This window comes from Myotis myotis, unplaced genomic scaffold (genome assembly GCF_014108235.1).
Source record: "Myotis myotis isolate mMyoMyo1 unplaced genomic scaffold, mMyoMyo1.p scaffold_m19_p_48, whole genome shotgun sequence".
Classification (NCBI taxonomy): Eukaryota; Metazoa; Chordata; class Mammalia; order Chiroptera; family Vespertilionidae; genus Myotis; species Myotis myotis.
The window spans coordinates 858,095-882,731 of NW_023416355.1; the positions used below are offsets into that span (position 1 = coordinate 858,095).

Below are 24,637 nucleotides of genomic sequence, written 5' to 3' on the forward strand. Positions count from 1 at the left end.
CACGGATCGGCTGCCTCCTGCACGCCCCCTCCTGGGGATCGAGCCCGCAGCCCAGGCCTGTGCCCTGGACCCGAACCCGACCCGGGGCTTTAGTCCTCAGGCTGAGGCTCTTTCCACTGAGCCACACCAGCCAGGGCCCTCGATGGATGTTTGTAAAAAGTATTTGAGAGTCAACATCTGTTCCTGATTAAAAGCAAAAACAAACAAAAGCCCTCTCAGCCCTGTAGGAGGGGAGGGACCCTGCTCAGCGCAGGAAGGTGAGGATCCCGTGGCCTCGGACAGAGGTATGGGCGGGGCTTCAAGAACCCCCTGCGCAGCGCTGGCTGGTGGATCAGTGGTTAGAGCACCTGTCCTTGCCCTGAGGAGTCCCAGGTCCCGGGTTGGATTCCCAAAGGCACCTACTGGGTTGCAAGTTTGATCCCCAGCCCTGTTGGGAGGGGGAGGAGGCAACCAATCTATGTGCCTCTCTCACATCAATGTTTCTCCCTCTCTCTCTCCCCTCCCTCCCTTCCACTCTCTCTAAAATCAATGGGAAAGATATCCTTGGGTGACGATTAACAAAAAAAACAAAAAAGAAAGAAACTCCTGCACAGAAAGATAAAAGAACTTTATTGTTCATTTCAGGAGCTTTATGGAAAAAAATAAAACACAAAAAACCAAACTTAAACACCAGGCTTTCAACAGATCCCACAAAGACGCCTCGGAACCTTTGCCTTCCTGTGTCCACCAACCCTGAACTACCGCCGGGACCGCGTCCAGGCCTAACCAAGCCTGCTCCTCCCTGACCACCACAACCGGGCCGGCCCGGCCTCCGCAGACTCAGTCCACCTGCACTCAGCAGCCTCCCGCCCCCAGGCTTCTCTGGTGGCGTTTCAGGGAGCCTGGGCTCGACCTTGCTGAGAAGCCCTGAGTGACCGCTTTGTGGTGAATGGACAGATGACGCTGGGGAGGTTCCGGGGGGAAGCACAGCCTCAGAAACAAATCACAGGAGGCCGGGACCACTGCGTCCCCGGGTCTTCAGAAGCAGCCCAGCAGGTGGACACGGCTCGGCTCCTGGACCCGGAAAGTCGTTCTGCGACGCCTGGCAGGCACAGGAGGCGCCTTAGCAGACAGCAGAGCGAGAGCCGGGACGCAGACGGGATCCGAGTGCTCAGGTGTCCCAGGTCGGGGCCCAGGTTCCTCCTGCTCACGTGAGCTTCACCTTCCCAGCCGTGACTTAGTTCTCAGGCGTGTGTATCACTGCCGTCGGTCACATCATTCTGAAAACCTGCTGCCGTCAGAGACCAGCTCATCCTGGTCGCGCACGCCCGTTTCTGGTGGACGGAAGCGTGGTGTCATTCTGAGGCCAGAGGCCTGAGGGGCATCCTGGAACCGAACCTCCCGCTGCCAAGGAGAGAAACCCAGCAGACGCTGAACGCCCCCTGAGCAGCCACACCCACTCTCCCTCCGGACTCCATCCCTGTGCTTGGGGAACACCTCGTGCTGAAAGACGGGTGCTCTGTGGCTGCTGAAAACTGGACATTCCAGCTGGGGACGATGTCCTGAGACGGCATCGAGAGGGGAGGAGAACCCCCAGGACTCGGCCGATGGGCATCCCAGAGCCAAGGAGCCTGGGGCAGGGGGTGTGGGCAGGTGCCAGCTGTCCTGTGGCCCCCATGGTCTAGCACACCTGCAGGACCTCAGGGATGCTGGTGGAAACGTGGTGTCATTCTAAGCCGGATCTGGAGACAACACGAGGCCTGCCACAGGCCTGAGGGGCAGCCCTTTCATGAGCACACATGTGACTCACCGAGAGGCTGTCGCTTTTGTCCACGGTGGCTCAGAGGCCGAGCCTGAGACCACACATGTGGAAATTCACCCACTTTGGTGCCCTGTTGGGACAAAGCCAGCCCAGGGGGCCAGTCCTGTCACCCTGACCCATGGTCTTGGGACTGATTGGGGCGCACTCCCAGCCCCCTCCCTCCCGGGAGTCCATGGGGTGGAGCTTGGGCGGGAAGAGGAGCCAGTCCAACCAGCTTCACTAGCTCAGAGGAACCCAGTCACCTGTCTGCTCATAGTCCCGTGGACGTGGATGTGCGGCGAGACCTGCAGAGCCTGTGTAACAGTCATGCACGGTGGTGGCCCCTCCCTGGTGCAGGCCAAGCCACAGGTCTCTGTTCAGTCGCCGGCCCAGACACTGCTCTCCAAGTGGCCCTTGAGGAAAACTGGCTCCGCCCGGGACCCAGAGAGCAGCGCATCTCTTAGGATGACACCCCCCGGGCACACCCAGTGCCCCTGCCTGCCTGCTTGCTCTGGGGGCCACCCCCCCCCCCAGGGAAGGTATAACCAGGCTGGACACGAGAAGGGCAGTGGTCAATCTCACTGTCTTTTCTCCCAGAAGCTCCTTGGCACCCCCCTTCCCCCGGGGCGCTCTGCATGCCCAAGGGAGGTTTGACCAGGCACCGCGATATCCTGTTTCATTTGACCCCACAGAGGCTCCACATCACCCCCAATTCCGTCTTGGGCTTCACATCAGGAGCCCCACGCGGAGTGAACGTCCCTGCCCAGCTTGGCCGGGACCCGCGCGGGGCTCGCAGCCAAGCGTCCGAAGGGTCTGGGCTCGGAAGCCTCGGTTTTTGCAGGCGCCACTCGGAGACAGTGAGCGTCACCAAGGCGCTCAGCAGCGAAATGGGTTAGTCCGCGCGCTCTCCCATCCACTCAGACAACGGCCTCCGCACATCGGCCACATGGCCCTGTGCTGTTACTTTCTCTAGTGGAGACGAGGGGCGGCCGGCGCCAGCGTCGCTTTGGCCGCAGGCGGGAGCCTTCTATCCGCGCCCGAAACCGGGTCAGATCTGCTGTCAGCACTTCGCGGCCCGCTGCTGTCCTGCCGCCGCCGGGCTTTCCGGTCTCCTAGCAACGTCAAAGACCGTCCGCGCGCGAGGAATCCTGGGCAGTGTAGTTCTCCCCTCCACCTCCTCCCTCCCTAGCCCAGTACAGGGCCCGGAGGCTAGGACCAAGGCGCCCTAGACTACACTTCCCAGGTCGCTCCGCGCGCGCCTCACACGGCCTCGCGAGAATCCTGTAGCGGAACCCACCTGGCGAGAGTGGGCTCTTGCGAAGACCGCTGGGAAGTGTAGTTCGGGGCTGGTAGTCTCGCGCCCTGGCACCCGGGCTGTGGCAGCGGTGAGACTACAAGTCCCAAGGTGCTCGGCGCGACCACCTGGAGGGCGGGGGGTACGAAAGAGGAACCCAAGGGGCGCCGGGGTGAGTGAAAGGCTGGGGGTGGGCGGGCGGCGGGCCCGTTGGGCAGGTGCGGGGCGGAAGCCTGGGCGGCCTGGAGGCGCAGCCCCGGGGTCGGGGCAGTCTCGGGGCGGGCGGGGGCCGGGGACCGGACAAAGGGCCCGAGGGAGCCCCCGTAACCAGACTTGGGGCCCCGTCCCGAGCCCCCCGGGCCTCCCACGGCGCCTGCTGCGCCGGATCGTCGGGACCTGCGGCCTCTTCCCCGGGGTTTCCGCGTTCATCGCCCGACCGCCCGGGCTTGGCCGAAACGTAGGTTTCGCCGTCGCAGCCGAGCGTCGTCGCCTGAGGACGGAGTAGATGCTTTAGCTCCGACGTGATGGAGACCAGGTGGTTCGGGTACGGTTTTTGCAGCATTTCAGGCAACAGCGTCTGGCAAATGCAGTTTCTGCCCGAAGCCGTTTGTGACCGAACCTGTAGCCGCCTCGTCCCATCGAATTCGCTTTTGTTCCGCGTGGTTCTCAGGGTCGCCGCCGCCGGGACGGCAGCCTTGGCCTGTCCTTGGGGTGTCGCCGCGGGTCCAGCGGGTCCCGCGGGCCTCGCTGTGCTCAGAAGCCGTGGGAGGAGCCAGAGCCGGGATTGCACCGAAGCCCTTTGCTGGCGGGCGCACCCCACCTCCGCCCCCTCCCCCACGAGTCCCTCCCGAAAGCAGAGCGAAGGGCTGCCCCGGCAGGTGGTCCCCAGTGGCCGGCCCACAGCCCCTCGCTCAGGGTCATCTGAGGACACGTGGTCTCCGCGCACAGGTGCCTTTGATGGTGGTCAGCACGCAGGTCCCTGGGGGTGGACACCAGAGCGCTGCGCAGCGCGAGCTCCGCAGTCACAGGCCAAAACTTGAAAAAACCGTGTGCTGCCCTGGCCGGTTTGGCCCAGCGGATAGAGCATCGGCCGGACTGAGGGTCCGGGTTCGATTTTCAATCGGGGCACCTGGTGCCTCCTGCACCACCCCTACTGGGGATCGATCTCTCTCTTCCTCTCTGAAATCAATAACAAATACATTCAAAACACTATTGATTGGCTTTAGAGAGAGAGAGGAACGGAAAGAGAAACATCCATTTGCTGCACTTAGGCGTTCATGGGTGGCCTCTTGTATGTTCCCTGACCTGGAATCGAACCCGCAACCGTGGTGTATGGGATGACGCTAACCAGCTGAGCTCCCGGGCCGGGCCGCACCTTCCCCCTCACGTCCAGCCAGCACTGTGTTCTCTCTGCAAGTCGGGGTTTTAGGAGGAGAAGCAGGTGTTAGGGCTGCTTTGCGAGTGGCTTTTCACACTGGCTCCCTTTGCAGCTTAGCCGACCAGCCGAGCCCACACGGACGGTGACGTCCCGCGGGCCTTCGTGGGTGCCCAGCATGGGAGAAACAGGTGCTGGGCCGCGCGTCCCCACGCCCCCTCCAGCCGCAGCGTCCGGAAGGCGCGGCGTGTAGGTGGGGCCCCCCTGCCCCCGGCGGACGCCCAGGAAAGCCTTCCTGTCGGGGAGCCTGTGCACAGGGTCGTCGGGCCGGGACCCAGCCCCTGACCAACTGACCAAAACCGTCCCAGTCGGTTCCCCTTCCTCGTGGCGGTGACCTGACGGCGGTTCTGAATTGAGACCGGTTTCCCTAAGGAAATAAGAATTGGGAAGAACAAGTAGTTCCATTTAAATTCTCACCGAGTTTCTCTTGACCTTGTAGATGTCCTTTTACCAGCTATGTGGCTTCTTGGGTCCAAAATAGAAAATGACTTGCATTTATTCAGTGGTTTTGAGGTGTGGTTCCCCCACAGTGGCCGGCACAGGCAGGTCCGACCAGTTCTGACCCATGCGTCCGGCTGTGGCACTGTGCGCCATGGTGCCAGGAAACACCCTGCGGTCCCGGGGGCTCCTGGGCGGGCTGAATGTTTGCGCCCCAAGTCCCTAAGGCGAGCCCTGGGGGGGGGGGGGTAGGCGGGGCCTGCGGGAGGTGGTGAGGGAGCCTGGGGGGGGGGGGTGCAGGCGGGATCAGTGCCTGGGAGGGGAGACCCTGCCCTGGCTCACCCACCGGAGAGGCCTGAGCGCGGCGGGGACCGCCTGGGAGTCAGAGGGGCACGGCCTCCTGCCGGACGGAGCAGCCGGCGGTGTGGCTGCTGTGGCGGAGCGGGAGCCGCAGCGGCGAGTCCCTGTCCCGGGCGCCCACCTGCCGGGGACGGGGACGGTTTCTGCAGCCGCGCCTTGGTTCCCGTGAGAAACCTCTTTTTAACGGAGCCGATGGCGCTGCCTCCGTCCGCTCAGGTTCCTGCGTCGCCGCTCACTCCTCCTGGGGCCGAGCTGATGGTGCCGCCCGGCCTCTGGTGGGATGGGGTGCGGGGCGCTTCTCCGCGTGGCCCGTGTGACTGAGGGTGTGCACGTTCTCTATCCGCTTTCTGCACACGCCCCCGTTTCCCCGCCACACGCCCCCGTTTCCCCGCGACCCCCCCCCCGTTTCCCGCGACACGCCCCCGTTTTCCCGCGACACGCCCCCATTTCCCCGCGACACGCCCCCGTCTCCCCGTGACACGCCCCCGTTCCCCGCGATACGCCCCCGTTTCCCCGTGACACGCCCCCGTCTCCCCGCGACACGCCCCCGTCTCCCCGTGACACGCCCCCGTTCCCCGCGACACGCCCCCGTTTCCTCGCGACACGCCCCCGTTTCCCGCGACACGCCCCCGTTTCCCCGCGACACGCCCCCGTCTCCCCGCGACACGCCCCCGTTTCCCGAGACACGCCCCCGTCTCCCCGTGACACGCCCCCGTCTCCCCGTGACACGCCCCCGTTTCCCGAGACACGCCCCCGTCTCCCTGTGACACGCCCCCGTTTCCCGAGACACGCCCCCGTCTCCCTGTGCGGACACGAGGGTGAGAGCAGGCTACTTGCACGTGTTTGCACTCGGCGCCCGGAGCACCGTCTGCTTCTCTGCCAAGTGCACGGTGTCCCTAGCGGGACTTTCCCACGAGAAGACGCCTGCTGTGCCGGCCGATGGCTGGTGGCCCTCCCGGAAGTCGGCGGGAAGTGGCCAAAGCTTGTCTGGCTCAGGCCGGCTGTGGGCCTGGCTGCAGGAGGGATGCGACCGCTCGGCCCTGAGTCCGCGGACACTGAGGTCGGTGTCGAGCTGGGAGCTTTGCTTGGTGTGTGTGGCTCGGTCCTGTCCGTCTTGCTCTGTGTTCCACCCCCTAGAAGGCTTTCTGGGGGGGCCCGGGCCTGGGTCCGACCTGTGTCACCCTGTGATGTCCTTCCCTCTGCTGTGAAGAAAGTGGCTGAGACCAAGGTCCCTGTGACACGCTCCCCAGAGGCACCCTCCCACCCAGCAGGTCCGGTCGGGTGGAGAGGCTCAAGACGGATTCGGGTTTTACCAGGACCCAGCGAGGTGATGGGCGGCCAAGCCCGGCCCGAACTCATGTGCAAGGACGGCTCCGCACCCCTTTCTGCCCAGCCCTCCTCCCTGCGGGAGGCTGTGGCAGGGGCAGGGGGGCCGTCCGAGCCCAGCCTCCTGGGACCCGGAGCTCCGGAGGCCGAGGCCCCGGCCTGGTTTGGCTGCGCCGTGACCGCCGTGGGCCTCACCCGGCACCTTGATTTGCAGGCCCCAGACCTGGCCGTGAGACTCCGGGCAGCTCAGCACCCTGACCGCAGAGCGCGAGGCTGCGAGGAGCTGGATGCCTGCAGCTCGCGTTCTGTGGGGCCAGGCCAGGTCCCCCGCGCCCGCCCGGCAGCCCGCGCCCTCTCTGCTGCAGACCCTGCGCGCTGGGACATGGCGCTCCCGCGCGCCGTCCTCCTGGCCGGCCTCCTGGCGGAAGTTGCCAGCAAGTCCTCGGACAGCGCGGTAGGTGCCCTGCCCTGTGGCCTGGGTGCCAGGAAGTAAGGTTGGCGCCTGCGGCCCCCGGGGCTCTGGCCCTTCCCCCTCGAGGCCCCGAACGCGCCCTTGGCTACGGGGTCTGGGAACTGACAACTGACTGGCCGTTCCCTTCCAGGGCCAGCAGTCCAGGTGCTGTGTGGACGTGGTGGACGCCAACACCACCTGCCCCGGCGCGAGCCTGTGTGGCCCAGGTGAGCATCCGGCCTGAGCCCGTGCGGCTCTCACCATGGCCGGGAGGGCAGGGGGCGCTCAGACCTCGGGGAGATCGGAGGGGTGGCCCCACGCCAGCCTCCCTCCTGGCCTGGCCGCCTCCTCCTGGCTGGTGGGCAGGGCCCATGGGAGACAGGTGCTGAGCAGCGGGAGGTGTGGGAGGCGAGAGGCCGGCTCTGCGCCCAGGGAGGCCTGGCTGCCCAGAGAGCGGCTGAGGGAGGGAGGCCATGGGCTCGGCACGGAGCCCCGAGAGGAAGTGGAGGGCACCTGCTGTGTCTTTAAGTGTCTTGAGCTGAAAATAATTTTTATGTCAAAGAGGCATGTTTGAGGCGACACAGTCTGGCTTCCTCCGTCCCTCATTTGACATTGTACCTTCAGGGGCTCACATACTAACGCCGAGTCGGTCGCTGTAGGCTCGAGCAGACAGGAGCCGCCTCGGTCAGCGCCCGGGGTCTCCGTGTGGGGGGCAGTGTGGCGGTGGCTCCCCCAGTGAGGCCTCTGCAGGGGGGCGGGGGGAGTAGGAAGCACTGCTGTGGAGACAGAACAAGGAGGCCGATGGAGCAATGCAAGCCCAGGTTCGTGTCCAGAGAGCAGGCAGCCGAGAACGTCCAGAGACTGAGGTCCAAGCCCCTTGGACGGAGGGAGGACAGAGCCGCGTCGATGGGTTTCCTGGCCGCTGCCTGAATGTCTGACGGCGCTGGGGGCTGTGGCCTTTCTGAGCGGCTCGCCCGGCAGCAGGCGGGAAGGCTGTCCACGCGTGACCGTCCAGGACTTAAGGGCGTCCGGCTCCGTTCCCAGGGCTCCGGCCAGGGCAGTTCTCGTTCTTAGTGACCCCTCGTCAGGGTGGGAGAGAACTGGAAACGCCGCGTGGAAGCTGTAGGCAGGTACGGGTGGACGAGCAGATCGCGATGGCGTCTAGTTCCAGGCACTTGCACCTCCGCCGTGAGCAGGCGGAACCCGCAGCCACACTGGTTAGTTCTCCCGAAGATGGCGTCTGCGTCACCCCTGCTGCCAGAGGTCGCGGCTCGCTCGCCGCTGGCTGGCTGCTCACGTGCGTTCAGCGAGGCTGCGATGCCACGGCAGCGTCTTCTAGGCTGTGTGGTGGGACCTTTTCACAGAGTCTCAGGTTGGACTTTGAAAGCTGAGGACTCGCCATCGACTGCGCCGCGGTGTCTGTAGATCTGGGTGAACCCTCTGTCCTCAGGCCCTGCTGGGACCGGCCACCCTCTCCCCCCGCGAGGCAGGGCCAGGTGTGTTCAGAGGGCCTGTTGGCGCCTGAGTCGGCCTCACTCCTTCAGCGTGTGGTCGCAGTCCTGGCTCCCTTGGGGCTGCCCTGCACCCACCGCACAGCGGGCTGCTTGGGGGCGTCGTGGTGGCACCAGGTCACTCCCGGACCTCCTGCAGCCGACCCTGGAGCGAATACCGCGGCCTCTCCACGGCCCTCCCCCCAAAACGCCAGGGGAAGGCACGGAGCTCACCATGGTCACAGAAGCCGGCCCAGCATGGCGCGTGGGGGCTGGCGCTGGTCACGGCTGCGCCCATGTGCCCGTTGGGGCCCTGCCCTCCCTGGGAGCCACAGCAGCAAGGCCTCCCTCGCTGACCCCTCCGTGGGTGAAACGTCTGGAAGGTCATTGAGAGGGGCCTAGCCTGTGGCTGTCTCCAGCTCGGCCGTGGCCAACACTGCACTCGGGGCCGGTCGGCATGTGTTTGCTCAGCCTCCATGCTAAGTGCTGAGGATGTTAAGAAATAATCACAGTGAAGGACCCAGTCCCTGCCCTGAAGGGTGCAGCTGGCAGGACGGGCTGTCCATCGGCCACTGGCCGGGCAGAGCTGGCTGCTGGTGGCGGCTGGCGGGTGTGGGGGGGTTGGAGTATGTGGGACCCAGTGGAGGGGCAGGGGCAGCGGAGGCCACACTGGCCGAGAGGAGGGCAGCCGTCCAGGCCTGGAGGGGTGGCCTGGGCCTGGCGGTCAGGGCTGTGCTGGCGGAGGCCCGTCCAGCATGAGGCCACAGCACCACCTGCTTTGGTGACACGGCTCTGGGACATGGCGCTCCAGCCTCGGGTGCCGCCTTGACGTCCAGACGGGTAATGAGCTGGCAGACACCAGCAGGCGCGAGCTGCCACGGTTTCGCCTGGCCAGGCCGTCCTCACTGCCTCTGTCGCACAGGCTGCTTCAGGCGCTGGAACGCGGACGGGAGTGCCAGCTGCGTGCGGTGCAGGAACGGGACCCACAGCAGCTCCGAGTGCAGAGGCCGTAGGTCGCCGGTCCCCGTCCCCTCCCCCGACGCCCCCTGCCCACTCTCCCCGAGGCCTCAGCTCCAGGCCTTGCCTGTCCCAGGGCAGTGGGGCCCCCTCGCCCGGCCCCTCTCCTCGTCCCTCCCGTCCGACAGCTGTGGCTGAGAGCTGTCTGCCTCCCTGGTCACACCCGCGACCCCTGTGGACTGTGTCTGGCTCCAGGGGGTCCTTCTCGGTCCCCCCGCGGGGCCCGCACTGACAGGTGTGCCCCCACAGTGGCTGGCCAGGGCACACAGTCCCCCGAAAACAGGAGCACAGGGACGCCTGGGCGGCCGAGTCCCGGTGAGTGCGCTGGTGCCCAGGCCCGAGCAGGGCCCCCCCGCAGGGTGGGGGGAGGGGCATCGTCAGACCCAGTCCCAGTGCCGATCCGACCATGGTGCTGGCCATGTCCACGTCCACGTCAGGGCCAGACCACCCCAGCCCTGGGCTGTGTGCATGGAGAGTGGTCCCGGCAGGGGGAGCCCTTCGAGCCACGCGTCCACCCTCTGCCTCCCTCCCAGCCCGCCAGGCCCCTTGTCCATGTGACCGGGATGTGTGTTCTCAGCGGCCGGAGGCCACCCAGGTCCCGCGCTGTCCCCTGGCTCTGCTAGGACGGGGGGCTCGGAGGGTGCAGACACGGCACCCAGACAAGGGCGCCTCAGCTCCGGGGCCCCGGGGCGGGCACAGGACCCCCTTCCCTGATGCCTGCTGGGCCACTGCAGTCAGGCAGGGCCGGGACAGGAGGGCGTAGCCCCTGGACGGAGGGCGAGGCTGCCCTGAGCATCTCAGGACCAGAAGTGGCGTGTGCTGCCCTGGCCTCGAGGCTGGCAGCCCCGGGCAGCCCACTTAGGTGCCCGCCTGTCCCCAGGCTGGGCCGGCAGCAGGCGCGAAGGTTGTCCAAGGGGCGGCAGGTGCCGCCTTAGCTGGGATCCCACCCTCCTCCCAGCTCCTCTGTGGCCCTGCCTCCTCGTTCCTGCCTCAGGGTCAGAGTCACTGCCACTGGGGGGGTCATGGCCCTGCCCGTGCCCCTCCCCCTGCCTGTGCCCCTCCCCCAGCCCGTGCCCCTCCCCCTGCCTGTGGTGCCCCCTCTGGCCCAGGCGTGGAAGGAAGGGCTGAGGGGTCCTTGCCTGCAGGGGGCCCTCGAGTGGCAGCCTCCCTCTTCCTGGGGACCTTCCTCGTGAGCTCGGGCCTCATCCTCGCCGTGGCCGGGTTCTTCTACCTCAAGCGCAGCAGTAAACTGCCCCGGCTCTGCTACGGGAGGAACAGAGGTGGGTCCTCGCCCCCGGGATGGCGCGTTGGCTGCTGAAGGTGGGAAGGTGGGGCTCGCCTGGGGCCACCCCCCTGAGTGCAGGTGGGAAATGTGGCCTGAGCCCAGGTGAGGGCACTGCTGGCAGGTGTGGGGGAACCTCTCCAGGGTCCGCAGCCCCCCAGGCTGAGGGACCCCCAGGTGACACCTGTGCTCTTCCCACAGCCCCCGCCCTGCAGCCCAGCGAAGCCGTAAGTCACGTCTGTGCCCGTGTCTGTCCCCGTGTCTGTCCCGTGCGGCACCCCCAGTCTCACTGTCCTCTCCTTTCAAGGCCGCGATGATCCCCCCGCCGCAGTCCTCAGGTACGTCGGCTCTCACTGCCTCCAGGGCCACAGCAGGGAGGCCAGGGACTGGCTCAGTGGCCTCCACCCCTGGCCGCTCGGGACGCCCAGGTCCCCCTAATCAGCCAGGGCTCCCGTGCCCTTTCCCCTTCATTTCTGAGACACGGACTCTGGGGGGGGGGGGGGAGGAGGAACCCCGCATGGGGTCTGGGGTCACCCCGCCTCCCTGGGCTGGCCCTTCACCAGGTCCCTGCTCTGCCCCTGAGGCCTGGGGCTGTCACTGCTGGGTCGGGCGTGTCCTGCCTCTGCCGGCTCCAGGGGTGCCAGTGGGTCTGCTCATACCCTGCCCGCCCCAGGCCCCACCTGACCCCACCTGTCTCCACGTTTCAGTGCGGAAGCCGCGCTACGTCAGGCGGGAGCGGCCCTCGGACAGGGACGCGGGCCCCACTGCCGCCTCCTTGGTGGAAGCCCGGGTCAGCAACGTCTGACAGGCTCGCCTTCACTGCACCCGCCCGACCGACCGCCCGACCGCCCGACCGACTGCCCGCCTGGAGGGGCCGCCCCGGGCAGGCTGTGCCCCTGAGGCCTCGACAGGCCTGGACTCGCCTGGACTCGGCTCTCAGCCCCAGCGGCAGGCGCGATTGGCCTCCAGCCAGCTTCCTGCGCTGCTGCGTCCTGCCCGTGGCCGCTCAGCCTCACGGACCACAGCAGGCGCCCGAGACTGGTCGGGAGCCGGCTGGGAGGGCCTGGGCCTCAGGAGAGACGGAGAGATCGCCAGGCTGCTCCCTGCTGCTGTGCCGGCCGGACGCTCTGCCCTCGGAGCCCAGTGGTCAGCACCTTCGAAGGCACCTTCGGGGACAGGGCCTTGGACCGGCCCTGAGGCCGCGGCACCTGCAGGCTGTCCTGGGCCGACCCCCAGCCCACGACCCCTGGGTGCCAGGAGCCGCAGGTGTTTCCTGGTTTCCTGCCGACTTTGGTCTCTTTTTAAGCAGAAACTCATTTTGTGGGAACGTCTGCTCCCCACACCAGGGCCCACGCCTTCGGGCTCCACCCCCCAGGACACACGGGCCCCAGCGCTGGGCTCAGGGCCGGCCCCAGGGATGTGTCCTCCAAGGCCCCTGCACCTGGACGCTGCCTGGGCGTCTGGCCTTGTGACCTGCGGAGAAGGGAGTGTGGCGCCGGCCGCAGCCACAGTTCCCCCTTCAGTGTCCGTCCCACGTCAGGGGCCGGAGGAGGCCTCATGGTCAGCCCCCCAAGCCCTCTGCGTGGCGATGCCCGTCCGGCAGCCGAGAGCAGGGAACCACTTAGCACCTGGACCAATAAACGCCCCGTCCTCATCACAGGCCTCTGTCCTGAGCAGGCGGAGGCCCGTCTAGCTGCTGCCCCTTGCAGGGACGGAGGGGCCGAGAGGGGGGGTGGGGGAGAGCCCTCCACAAGGACCAGGGCCCCTGCTCCAAAGCCTGCACCCCGGCCGGCGGGCGAGTTCCTGCACAGCCCCCCATCGGGCGTTCTGGGCGAGGGGCCTGCTCCCAGCTGCCTCAGGCCGGCAGGACGCCCAGTGCCCACCCGTCGGGGCTGCTGCTCAGAGGGCCTTTCTGTGCCAGGAGCTGCTGGTGGGCAACGTGGAACCAGGGGCGACCAGGGGCCCGGAGGTGTGACCAGTGGGCAGTGCCAGCTGGAGGGGCCAGAGCAGGGGACACTGTCAGTTTGCAGCAGGTGGCTACCCACAGAGGGCCAGGGCTTCACCCCAGAGCTGGCCCGACAGTCCTGCCCGGCCCATGTCCACTGTCACCCGGATGGCAGACACCTGCTCACCTGTGCCTGGGACACCCCGCCTGAGGTTTATGGCTCTGGGGGGGGGGGGTGCGGGGGATGTCGGCCGGTTCGGGAGGGCGAGGGGTGTGCACAACCAGGGGCCGCAGGGGGGCTCTCCAGGCTCTGTCCTTCATTCTGGGGATGGTGCCCAGGAACTGCCTGCCCTGCCCGTGGCCAACAGCCTCTCAGGGCCAGGCCCTGGCAGGGAGGGTCCCCCCCACCCCCCTCCCATCCCTGGTCCCTGAGCTGCGCTCTGCCCGCTGCCGGGAGGGAGGGAGCCTGGCCAGACTGAACCAGTGGCGGGTGGGGCCCAGCAGAAGTCCTTGTGGGGAAGGGAAGGTGGGCATAGCCAGGTCCTGGAGTGCCGCGTGGAGGTGGGGTCACCCCCCTTTGCCCCACAGCAGCCCCGAGGCTTCTCCACTTCACAGGGGCTGGGCTGAGAGACGGTTGGGGAGACCAGGACAGGGTTCCCAGCAGCTCGGGGAGCATAGGGAGGAGGAGGAGCCTGCCTGCCCGCCTGGGGTGGGGTGGGGGCACAGATCAGGACAGAGCTCGCCCTCTGCTCCCATGTTGGCACCAGGCCAGGCTGGTAACGGGGCAAAACGAAACCACCTTGTTCAACAAGGACAGCAGGTCTGGCCAGTCAGGCCCTGGAGGCCAGGCCAGGCAGAGGGAGGCCCTCCCAGCCGGCTCATCCCTGAGTGCCCCCACCTCCATCTCTTCCCGCCCACAACCCAGGGCCACCTCAGCCCCTCCGCACCCTCCCCAGCCCACGTCGCGGGTCTGCCAACTCGGAATTTGTCTCCAGCCCCAGCCCCAGCACTAGGACGCCTTTCCCCTGACCTGTGAGGCGGGGGTGGGGGTGGGGGTGCCCTGGCCCCTTGGACATTAGCCACACCGGCCTCTGCTGCTGGGCACCCCTGGCCCCCAGATAGCAGGGGTGGGATTGCTGGACGTGCCGTGCCAGCCCATGACCCTGGGCCCCCAGGCCAGACAGCGGGGGTTGGGCACCAGAGGGGAGGTGGGGCCTGCACAGCCCCTCCCCAGCCTCCCTCCATCCCGAGCCCCTCTCTGGCCCTCGCGTAGGCCACAGTGAGGGCGATTTCTGGGTCACAGCTCAGGCCAAAGCAGGCCGGGGGCACCATGTCCACATAATGGGAGTCTGAGGGGCTGTGTCCCCCCCGACGCCCCAGGAGGTGAGATGGTTGGGGGTGCGCCCCGGAGTCACAGCTGCAGCTCATTCGTTCCTTCATCCACTCAGAACTAGGAGACTCCCTGAGAGCCAACAGAGGTCAGAGGTCAGCAGGAGCACCAACCTACAGCAGGGCTGGGAGGCGGGGCTCAGGGCATGACCCTGTGGGGCCTGAGGAGGAGGTGTGAAGGCAGAGGGCCCAGCCAGGGGCCTGGGCGTGGGCCCCAGAAAGAGCCGCCACAGCAAGACAGGGGAGGGGCGCCGGGCTGGCCCCCAGGGACCTGCCGGGCGCAGGGGGGCGTGCCGGGCGCAGGGGGCACCTGCCGGGCTCAGGAGGGACCGGCCGGGCGCAGGGGGGACCGGCCGGGTGCAGGGGGGACCGGCCGCGCAGTCTGCCTGGCCTGCCTGCAGAGCCACCTTAGGGGCCCAGCGCCAGGGCTGGGGTGGAGGCTGGACCTGGTGCACAGCCCAGCCACCCCTCCGGGCACTGGCCTGGGGGCAGTTTCTGCCCAAATCAGGAGGCCAGGCCTCCCACCTGGTCCCGGAAGAAGGCAGCCCCGGTGTCCCCAGCCTCCCTGTCCGTGTCCCTGGGGGCAGAGCTTCAGCAAGTCGCTGGCCCTGGGCCCGGCCCCAGGTGAGCTGCTGGCCGGTCCCCATGCGGGTCCCCATGCTGGGCAGCACCAGGGAGCTGGGGCGGGTCAGGGGGTCCGGGGGAGGGGCAGGAAGCACCGTCCTGCATCTGCTCGCCCGGCGAGGACGCGTGGGCCAGCGTTTCCAGGCGTCCTGAGGGGTCAGGCCCCGCAGCCCAGGCCCCGACAGGACGACAGGACGACAGGACGGGGTCATGAGGCCTCACACACCGGCAGCCGCGCTCCCCTCACCGATGCCCACGCAGCTGCACACGCAGGAACGCGCTGTCACTCAGCCACCCCATCCCCACTCAGGACACACGCGGGCCTCGGGCTGACACACCTGCAGCCACAGCGCCCAGGTCTGGCCCCGCCCACAGCACATTCCTCGCCGTCCTCGCCCCTCGCCTCTGGCCACTGACTGTCCTCAGGAGCCCGATGACCTCAGAGCTGGGATGTTCCCAGGAGCCTCAGGTTCTCGGAGCAGAAGGGCCAGGCACTTCCTGGAATCAGTCCCCATGGGAACCTGGGCGGCTCCCTACAGGGAGCCCCCACCTCTTGCAGAATTCCCACCCCCTCTCTGGCCCCCACCCCCTCTCTGGCCCCCACCCCCTCTCAGAGCCCCCCCCCTCGCCAGGCATCTCACTGGGACTCCCCCCTCAGGCGCCCTGGTCGCTCTCAGAGGCCAGGTCTCCCTTCTCCAGGGACAGGTGCTGCCCGTCCCCCCCCCACCCCCCCGACTCCAGTCACCCACCCTCAGCCTCCTTACGGGAGCCTCGGCACCCAACTCCCCTGCCCCGTGGCTGCCCCTCCTGGGGTCCCTGCCCAGGCAGCCTGCTCTGTGCACCCACCTCCTCGGGCTGGTGGTCCTCATGCTGACCTCTGACCCCTGTGGTCTCAGCTCTCTAGTGCTTGGAGCTGAGCAGTCGGGGGTCCCAGGCCACCTGCTGAGCGGGTGTGAGGCAGGCCATCCGCCAGGATGGACGCCACTCCGAGCCTCCCATGCTCAGCACCCCCACCAGGTGCAAGGTCGGGTCACGTGTCAGCAGCGGGGCCCACGCCCTGAGTCCACCAAGGTGTGCACCGTTCAGAGGGGAGGGGCCACCTGCCATGACTGCAGGGCTGGGGGGCGGCGTCAGGTGTGGGGATGTCCGGGCACTGGGTGGGTGAGGGGTGCAGTCTGTGCCACTGGGTAAACCCCGGCCCCTCAGCCCGGCCCCAGGCCCCCCCGGCCCCGAGGTCTGCAGGACCCACGCTGACCGGCTGAAACCGCTCCCACCCCCGGGAAGATTTCCAGCCCCCCCGGGGGTCGAGGGCTTCCTTGGGCTCCAGGGTCCCTTGCGTGTGACCCAGGGTGCCCCCAGCGGTCACCCCAAACGAGTCCTGTGACCCTCCTGGTTCCTGAGGCATCCTTTCCTTTGACCCTGCTCCTTGGGGGTGCTCCCAGCCCTGACCTTTCACCCAGTCCCTGGACCCAGAGGCTGTGGGGCGGGACCAGGGGCAGCAGAATCCCAGGTCTGGAGAGCCATGCGTGTGAACATGGGGTGACACGTATGGACACACATGTCAGCGGGTCGTGTACATGAGGTGGGGGGGCAGGAGCGAGGGCTGTGGAGGGGACATCAGTGAGATCACAGGGTGTGAGGACCTGGGCTGAGGTGCAGAGTGGGGGGCTGGGAGGCCCCAGGAGCTCAGCGGCTGCTCCAGGCGCCACCCCAGACCTGCCCAGGCTGTGGAGGCCTCACTGACCTCCGCTCCACCCCACCCTCTGCTCCCAGCTTGCCAGGGAGAGGACGGGAGGCCAGCCAATCCTGAGGCCGAGGCCACGCCCCCGGCCAGCATGACCTGAGTCCATAAATACACCTGCCGGGACCCAGCCAGAGGACTCACACCTGTCTCAGCACGCACACCTGGGAGACACGCAACCCCTGCCCTCCACCTGCCAGGAACACGCAGAGGCGCACCTGCCAGCCAGGGCCACCGAGACAGCTGGCGACCAGCCCAGGAGGCACACCTGCCCGTGGAGCACAGGCTGGCCTGGCCCGGAGGAGAGCAGTGGTGGAGAGCGAGGAGTCTCGGAGCCTGGCCCCGGCCGGCCAGGAGCACCATGCCCCGGCCCCGCTGACCCCCGGCCGCCAGGTAAGGCCCGCTCAGCCGGCTCTCACCTCTCACCTGGACCGGCTCAGGGTGGGGCAGCTCCTCAGGGTGGGGCCTCAGTGCCAAGGAACCGGTTATGTGGGCACACCGGCCGGGGGAGGACAGCCAGTCCCCCAGACCTGGCCACGGTCGCGGCCTGACCCGCAGCCATCCTGCCCCAGGCAACGGTGACATCCCATGTTGGGATGTGGGGGCACTCGTGACATCACCATGATGTCACCGCGACTCAGGCCTTCAGTCATGGGGCAGCGATGGGGAGCTTCCATGGCCTGTCATCCTGGAGTCATCCCCCGGGCTGACCAGCAAGTCAGGGTCGGGGCCGCCTCGGGGGGCCTCCTGAGCTCCACGGGGCCAGGGCCAGGGTCTTCCCAAAGGCCCTGGCCTCCTCTGCCCACCAGGTGGCTGCCGGTGGTGGAGGCCTAGGCCCAGTGGAGGGGCAGGGGCAGCGCTGGGCAGAGCCCTGGTCAGCAGGCTGGTCACCTGAGCCCGGCCAAGGAGACGGAGACAGGGTCCCCATGGGAGCCGGATGGGCCAGGAGGGGGCAGCTGTGTGCCGGGCGCAGGACAGAGGCTCGTGTATCCCCCTCCCCTCTGGGCCGAGGGCTGACTCAGGCCCTTGCCACCAGCAGACAGGCTGCCCCTTCAGGTTCGGGGCACGGCTGGGACACAAACCTTCTTCAGACCACCAGCCTCCGCCCTACTCAGGCCTCTCCGTCTCCCCTAGACCCTCCTGGCTCAGCCCCAGACCCAGTCCTGACCTCCCCAGCCAGGCCGGGCACCCAGCCAGGTGCCTACACTGGGATCCATGTTCAAACCCACTTCCCCTGACCCAGAGCCCAGGCCGGCTGGCGGGTGACCTGGCTGAGTCTCCCACCCTCCAAGCTGCCTTTTCGACTCATGGCCGTGATGTCTCATGGCCTGGCCCCGCCATGGGAATAGTAACTGTTGTGGCCCATTGATGGTCACCTGCACCTCTGCCGGGGGCACCGCCAGGGCAGGGCCAGCCGGAGGCGTCCCCCTGGCAGTCAGCACGACACCTGTGCACATGGCGTCCGTCCACAGACCCATCCGGCTGCCCGGGCCCAGCACACAGACGCTGCCCAGCCTCAGCACGAGGTGCTGGAGGGGGTAGGACAGGGTGCAGGTGGCACCCGCAGGTGGGCAGTGTCCTTCCTGGGACCTTTGGGTCAGGTGCAAAGGAGAGAGGGACAGGCAGGAAGGGGCAGCCTGAGGTCACTCACAGTCATCTCTGTTTGTCCCACAGCCCAGAGCCATGTCATCACGCCAGCAGGTGTGGCACACGGCCATGCCGCCCCCCAGCCTGAGCAGCCCCACGGCCCCCGTTCCCAGATCCCCCAGCTCGGTCAGCGGCCTCAGGTCCCCCGGCTCGGTCAGCGACCCCAGATCCCCCAGCTCGGTCAGCGGCCTCAGGTCCCCCGGCTCGGTCAGCAACCCCAGATCCCCCAGCTCGGTCAGCGACCCCAGGTCCCCCGGCTCGGTCAGCGACCCCAGGTCCCTCGGCTCAGTCAGCGACCCCAGGTCCCCCGGCTCGGTCAGCAACCCCAGGTCCCCCGGCTCAGTCAGCAACCCCAGGTCCCCCGGCTCGGTCAGCGGCCTCAGGTCCCCTGGGACCCCCGGCTCGGAGAAGGTGGCCTCCCCGCTGGAGTGCTCCATCTGCTTCTCGGGCTACGACAACATCTTCAAGACGCCCAAGGAGCTGTCCTGCACCCATGTCTTCTGCTTGGAGTGCCTGGCACGGCTGGCGGCTGCCCAGCCAGCTGGCCGGCCCGGCAGTGAGGCTGTGCCCTGCCCGTTCTGCCGGCAGCCCACCACCGTGCCCGCCGACGGGGCCCCCGCACTGCGCACCAGCCGCCAGCTGCAGGCCAAGATGCCGGCGCACCTGCGGCGGGAGGAGCCCGTGTGGCTGGAGGGCACCAAGCTGTGCTGCTGCCTCCCACCCTCTGCGCCTGGCCTGGCGACGCCCGGCTTTGTGTGCGTGGACGTGGGCCTGAGCAAGCCCGCTGAGCCCGCGGTGCCCATCCCCAGCCCCAGCCCCACCGGCCGCCGCCGGGGCCGCCTCGCCCGCTGCTGGGCCCGCTGCGGGGACTGGAAGCGCCTGGCGCTCATCACGGCCCTGCTGCTGGCGCTCTTCTGCGTGGTGCTCTGGCCTGTGCAGTGCGCGCTCAGGACCGGGAGTCTGCACTGCCTGACCCGGCCGCCCACCAGTGCCGCACCAGCCACCGTCACCTACCCAGCCACCTTCCCTCTCGGGCCCCTGGCCGATGACTAGGTTGTCCACGCTCCATGCTGGGTCCCCGCCCACAGCGGGAGTTGGGGTGCAGTGGCTGTTGGGAATCTGTCCCAGGACCCCACAAGAGCCCCAGCATCTCTGAGGACCCCACTTGGCTCACCTGACCTCACTCTGGGGCTGGGTCCTGATGGCTCCCCGAAGCCTCCACGAATAATAGGCTCCTATGAGCCCCAGAGAACACCCCTAACTCCCAGGATGCAGTTGTGGAGACCGAGGCCCAGGCAGACCGCCTGGCAGGGCCCCCCTGTATGCACTGTGAATCGCCCACAGGGGCAGCCCCTTGCTGAGCAGGGAGGGGTGCCCCGCCCTTACGTTCACATTTCACACCCACCCGGCTCCTTCCCCGGGCAGGGCCGGCCCCTCCCGTGGGGTCCATCCGACCTTCCTGAACTGAACGTTTTTAAATAAATTATTTTGTATCCACGTTTGGAAAGGGGTCCTTGCCTGTGCACCCTCCTCCCTGTACCACTGACCCCCCCTCCAGAGAAGCCCACGGTCCACCGCTCCCCAGAGAGCCTCAATCCAGAGGACACCCCACTGGATCCAACTCCCAGCAGCCCCTGGGCAGGTGGGCCCAGCCTCGGAGTCCACCTCCCGTCTCCTCAGGCTGCGGAGGGGCTGGGCAGTTTGGGACTTGGCCGCCCCCAAGGACCCTGAGGCTCCCCTAGGGAGGTGGGAGCACCCAGAGCACCTGGGACGGGGGAGGCCTGGCCTGGTCCAGAGCCCCCCATCTTCAGCCATCGTCATACTGGATTGCACCCTTAAGAAGTCAGGGCCCCACGATCCTGCGGGAAGCCTGGCTGGGGTGTGCAGAACCCCTGTACCCCAGGAACCGAGGGTCATGGGGGCACAGAAGCAGAGTTGCTGACGTGTGTTCAACAGTTCACACACCACAGCCCCCAGCAGCCCCTCCCGGGCCTGGCCGGTAACGGCGTCAAGCCCTGCCAGCCCCTCCCCCCGGGTTCGCTCTCAGCCCCAGGAACCCTGCGCCACCAGGTTGGCGTGGCCAAGGGGGGCCCGGCAGGTTCTGGCTCAGCCTGCTCACCCCTCACCCCGAAGCCCTGGACTTCTGCTGCACCCAGCTGAGCCTCTGGGGGGTGGGGACCCCGGAGAAGATGGGCCTTGTGGCGGCCAGAACACAACATTTCCCAGGCCCAGCGATGACAGACGGGAACAGGCGTTTTACTGGGAACACCCGGAGCCACAGACCCCTGGGAGGGGTGGTGCCTGCGACCACGGACCACATGACAGTGACACTGCACCCAGTCAGCACGCACACACACTAGTCAGCCATGCACACACGTCAGCCACATACACGGAGCCTCGCCCTCTCACGGGCAGGGCCAGGCATGTGAGGTTGCACATGTGGTCACATGAGCATCTCACACATTCAACAAGCATTTATCTACATGTGACTGCAAGGTAATGGCCTGGGCCAGGCCTGGACACAGCAGGGACTGAGCTGCTGCCCAGACCACATCCCAAACCAGCCCACTGCAGGCAGGGCTGAGGGGAGGCTCTGGAGGCAGGGGGTCGTGTGCAGGAGGCGGGGGTCGTGTGCAAGAGGCAGGGGGTCGTGTGCAGGAGGCAGGGGTCATGTGCAGGGGGCAGGGGTCGTGTGCAGGGGGCAGGGGTCGTGTGCAGGAGGCAGGGGGTCGTGTGCAGGAGGCAGGGGTCATGTGCAGGGGGCAGGGGTCGTGTGCAGGGGGCAGGGGTCGTGTGCAGGGGGCAGGGGTCGTGTGCAGGAGGCAGGGGGTCGTGTGCAGGACGCAGGGGGTCGTGTGCAGGAGGCAGGGGTCATGTGCAGGGGGCAGGGGTCGTGTGCAGGGGGCAGGGGTCGTGTGCAAGAGGCAGGGGGTCGTGTGCAGGAGGCAGGGGGTCGTGTGCAGGAGGCAGGGGTCATGTGCAGGGGGCAGGGGTCGTGTGCAGGGGGCAGGGGTCCTGTGCAGGGGGCAGGGGTCGTGTGCAGGAGGCAGGGGGTCGTGTGCAGGACGCAGGGGGTCGTGTGCAGGGGGCAGGGGTCGTGAGCAGGGGGCAGGGGGTCGTGTGCAGGGGGCAGGGGTCGTGTGCAGGAGGGCAGGGGTCGTGTGCAGGGGGCAGGGGTCGTGTGCAGGAGGCAGGGGTCGTGTGCAGGGGGCAGGGGGTCGTGTGCAGGGGTCAGGGGTCGTGTGCAGGAGGCAGGGGTCATGTGCAGGGGGCAGGGGTCGTGTGCAGGACGCAGGGGGTCGTGTGCAGGAGGCAGGGGTCGTGTGCAGGGGGCAGGGGTCGTGAGCAGGGGGCCGGGGGTCGTGTGCAGGGGGCAGGGGTCGTGTGCAGGAGGGCAGGGGTCGTGTGCAGGGGGCAGGGGTCGTGTGCAGGAGGCAGGGGTCGTGTGCAGGGGGCAGGGGGTCGTGTGCAGGGGTCAGGGGTGGTGAGCAGGGGGCAGGGGCTCGTGTGCAAGAGGCAGGGGTCATGTGCAGGGGGCAGGGGTCGTGTGCAGGGGGCAGGGGGTCGTGTGCAGGGGGCAGGGGTCGTGTGCAGGACGCAGGGGGTCGTGTGCAGGGGGCAGGGGGTCGTGTGCAGGGGGCAGGGGTCGTGTGCAGGGGGCAGGGGGTCGTGTGCAGGGGGCAGGGGTCGTGTGCAGGGGGCAGGGGGTCGTGTGCAGGGGGCAGGGGTCGTGTGCAGGACGCAGGGGTCGTGAGCAGGGAGGGTGCAGGGGAGCCGGGCACAAGCACAACTGGCCACCAGCTCACTGGTCACGTGTGTCACACATGCAGGCTGACACTCAAGCCTGTGGAGCACAGGGTCACACTTGGTCTCTCCCTGTTGTGCAGGTGGTCCCTGGTGGCCTCTCACCCTGAGAGACAAGCCACAGCCCTGAAACCCTGCCCTCCACCCCCACCCGGGAGTCCCAGGAGGGACCAGGACACCGGCTCTCCCAACCACCCTCCCCGTGTCCAGGTCTGACGGGCAGGCTCCTGGACAAGCTCCAGGCTAAACACAGTCCTTCTTTTTATCTTTTTAAAGAGAGAGAGAGAGAGAGGAGAGAGAGAAAAACATCGATGTGAGAGTGAAACATCCAACAGCCCTCGGCTGCCTCCTGCTCGCCCCGCCCCGTGATGGAGCCACAGCGCAGGCCGTGCCCTGAGTGGGATCCACCGGCAGCCTCACCCACGGGGCAGACACGGTCCTGCTCACGGGGCTTCAGCTCCACGGGACACGGGCACGCCGGCCCTCGTACGCGCTGCCCGAGGTCTCCGGGGTCCTGTGGGCAGAGACCGGTTCTGTGGGTTTTCGCGCCCTCGCTGGGCCCATGGCCTCCTGGCGGGGACACCGCCCTCCCCCGGGGGGGCCCAGGTTTGGTCCTGCTCCCCGGCGCTCCACTCATGCCGTGGCCCTCGGGACGCAGCCGGGCTCCCCGAGGCTCGCGCTGGGAGGTGGGGCGCGGCTCACCATGGCGATGCCCGCGCAGGCCCCATCCCTGCCCAGCCCGCCCACCCGCTCCCGCAGGTGCCGCTGCCCGCACTTCAAAATGTACAAAGACGTGGGAAACTGGGCCTCTGAATGGTCTGCCTCAAAACAAGAAAGTTCCATTGGGACGGTCTCCACAAATCACCTGAAAGGTGGGGAAATGTGGTGCTAGCGATGGACATCACTTTGAATAAAGCACTTTTGATGTTTCTCTTGAAATTATCGCGTTTTCTTTGATTACAAAATCTGAATCATTAACCGGTTAAAAATGCGGATTGACTATTAACCGGTTAATAATGTGGATTAATATCAATCGGTTAATAATGCAGATTAATTATCAGTTAATAATTCGAACTAATGATCAACCGGTTGATAATGTGGATTAACCATCAACTGGTTAATAATGCAGATAATTATCAACCGGTTAATGATACAGATTAACTATTAACCAGTTTAATAATGCGGATTAACTATTAACCGGTTAAAAATTCGGATTTTGTAATCAAAGAAAACATGATCATTTCAAGAGAAACATCAAAAATGCTTTATTCAAAGTGATGTCCATCGCTAGCTACAATTTCCCCATCTTTCAGGTGATTTGTGGAGACCGTCCCAATAGAACTTTTCTTGCTTTGAGGCAGACCATTCAGAGGCCCAATTGTCCACGTCTTCGCACGTTTGGAAGTGCTGCTCAGAAAGTGCATGTGCCCTTGATCGGAATGAGTGGTCATCTGAAGGCACAAGGTCTGGTGAACACAGGGGTGGGTTCATACTTCCCAGGCCAGACCTTTTCACGTGTCTGTAACTGGTTTTGGAGTGTGTGAATTACTTTGCCGTGTCCTCTGGCCCATTCTGGTGGTTTCACAATCACAGCGTGGTTCACATTGATTATTTGTTGTCGGTAGCGATCAGGATTAACCGTTTCACCTGGTTTGAGAAGCTCATAATCCACCACACCTTCCTGATCCCACCAAACGCAGAGCACTGTCTTCTTTCCGAAGCGATTTGGCCTCGCAGTCGATGTTGATGGTCGACCTGGATCAACCCGTGATTTTGTGCGTTTGGGATTCTCAACATAAATCCACTTTTCATCGCCAGTCACAATTCGATGCAAAAAAGACTTTCATGCCATCGAAGCAACAGTTTACTGATGACTTTTCGGTTTTCCATTTGTCTTTCGTTCAGTTGAGTGGCACCCATCTTCCTTCCTTTACAATCCTTCCCGTTGCTTGTAGGCGATCGGGAATGGTTTGCTGAGCAACGTTTCATCTTCCTGCAGGCTGTTTCTGAGTCTGACACGCATCTTCACCCAATAATGCTTGTCATTGTTGGTCTTCAAACGTTTTCGGTTGACCTGGACGTTCTTTGTCTTTCACATCAAAATCATCACTTTTAAAGCGTTTAAACCAGCGTCCACACGTATCTTGAGATGGAGCACGTTCACCATAAGCTTTCCGAAGCATTCAGCAGCACGTTTCTTCAAAATGAAGTAATGAATTAAAATTTCCCGCAAATGCTCTTTTTTTGGACACGAAATTCGACATTTTTAAGCGTAAAAATATCTATGATGTTAACACCTTCAGAAAATTCGACATTTGAAGCTGTTGTCAATACAAATAGCAGACACATCAAATTGCATATAAATCAACGTATGTGTAGCCCCATCTGTTGGGAAAAATCTGCATTATTAACCAGTGCACCTGGCAGAGCTTCACTGTCCTCCGGGGCAGGACGGGGCAGGACGGGGCAGGATGGGGCAGGCTCAGGGTCAGAGCAGGTGCGGCCGCGACCCCGGGGGTGGGAGGGGCTCAGGGGATAAACGGCCTAGCGGCGGGCACCGGGGGCTGCAGACGGCCAGAGGCAGTGCACACCTGCCCGGTCTGTGGCCTGGCTT

The 24,637-nt window shown here is 66.1% G+C and overlaps 2 protein-coding genes and 1 long non-coding RNA gene across 7 annotated transcripts; 2 read left to right on the forward strand and 1 right to left on the reverse strand.

Moving 5' to 3' along the window:
• Positions 1-588: 588 nt before the first annotated feature.
• On the reverse strand, positions 589-3,134 carry LOC118655606. The gene is made up of 2 exons (XR_004967308.1): positions 2,044-3,134; positions 589-1,383 (listed from the first exon to the last, which is right to left on the reverse strand). It is a non-coding gene; the product is annotated as an uncharacterized LOC118655606 (long non-coding RNA).
• On the forward strand, positions 3,115-12,530 carry CUNH1orf159 (chromosome unknown C1orf159 homolog). Of its 3 annotated transcripts, none has more exons than XM_036307606.1 (9): positions 3,115-3,246; positions 6,848-7,087; positions 7,236-7,311; positions 9,497-9,583; positions 9,841-9,906; positions 10,737-10,871; positions 11,075-11,100; positions 11,181-11,211; positions 11,581-12,530. In XM_036307606.1, the coding sequence occupies exons 2-9, from the start codon at positions 7,016-7,018 to the stop codon at positions 11,676-11,678; spliced, it is 591 nt and encodes a 196-aa protein (XP_036163499.1). In that variant the 5' UTR covers positions 3,115-3,246; positions 6,848-7,015; the 3' UTR covers positions 11,679-12,530. The 3 variants fall into 3 exon arrangements, with proteins under 3 accessions (XP_036163499.1, XP_036163500.1, XP_036163498.1); XM_036307607.1 differs by lacking the exon at positions 3,115-3,246 and adding an exon at positions 3,328-3,618; XM_036307605.1 differs by lacking the exon at positions 3,115-3,246 and adding an exon at positions 6,062-6,367.
• A 3,903-nt stretch (positions 12,531-16,433) lies between these two features.
• On the forward strand, positions 16,434-24,260 carry RNF223 (ring finger protein 223). Of its 3 annotated transcripts, none has more exons than XR_004967307.1 (2): positions 16,434-16,965; positions 23,656-24,260. XR_004967307.1 is itself a non-coding variant. In XM_036307601.1 (2 exons), the coding sequence occupies exon 2, from the start codon at positions 18,256-18,258 to the stop codon at positions 19,270-19,272; it is 1,017 nt and encodes a 338-aa protein (XP_036163494.1). In that variant the 5' UTR covers positions 16,439-16,965; positions 18,247-18,255; the 3' UTR covers positions 19,273-19,717. The 3 variants fall into 3 exon arrangements, 1 of the variants encoding a protein (XP_036163494.1); XR_004967306.1 differs by having other exon boundaries at positions 16,438-16,965; positions 23,649-24,260; XM_036307601.1 differs by lacking the exon at positions 23,656-24,260 and adding an exon at positions 18,247-19,717 and having other exon boundaries at positions 16,439-16,965.
• Positions 24,261-24,637: the final 377 nt, after the last annotated feature.

What these genes read in the sequence shown, in the direction of transcription:
- CUNH1orf159 (XM_036307605.1), top strand. Translation starts at nt 6,332, where the DNA reads ATGCGACCGCTCGGCCCTGAGTCCGCGGACACTGAG. An exon ending in CGCGAGCCTGTGTGGCCCAG is followed by an intron (nt 7,312 to 9,496) that starts GTGAGCATCCGG and finishes TCTGTCGCACAG; the next exon opens with GCTGCTTCAGGCGCTGGAAC. An exon ending in CTGCTACGGGAGGAACAGAG is followed by an intron (nt 10,872 to 11,074) that starts GTGGGTCCTCGC and finishes CTCTTCCCACAG; the next exon opens with CCCCCGCCCTGCAGCCCAGC.
- RNF223 (XM_036307601.1), top strand. Translation starts at nt 18,256, where the DNA reads ATGTCATCACGCCAGCAGGTGTGGCACACGGCCATGCCGCCCCCCAGC.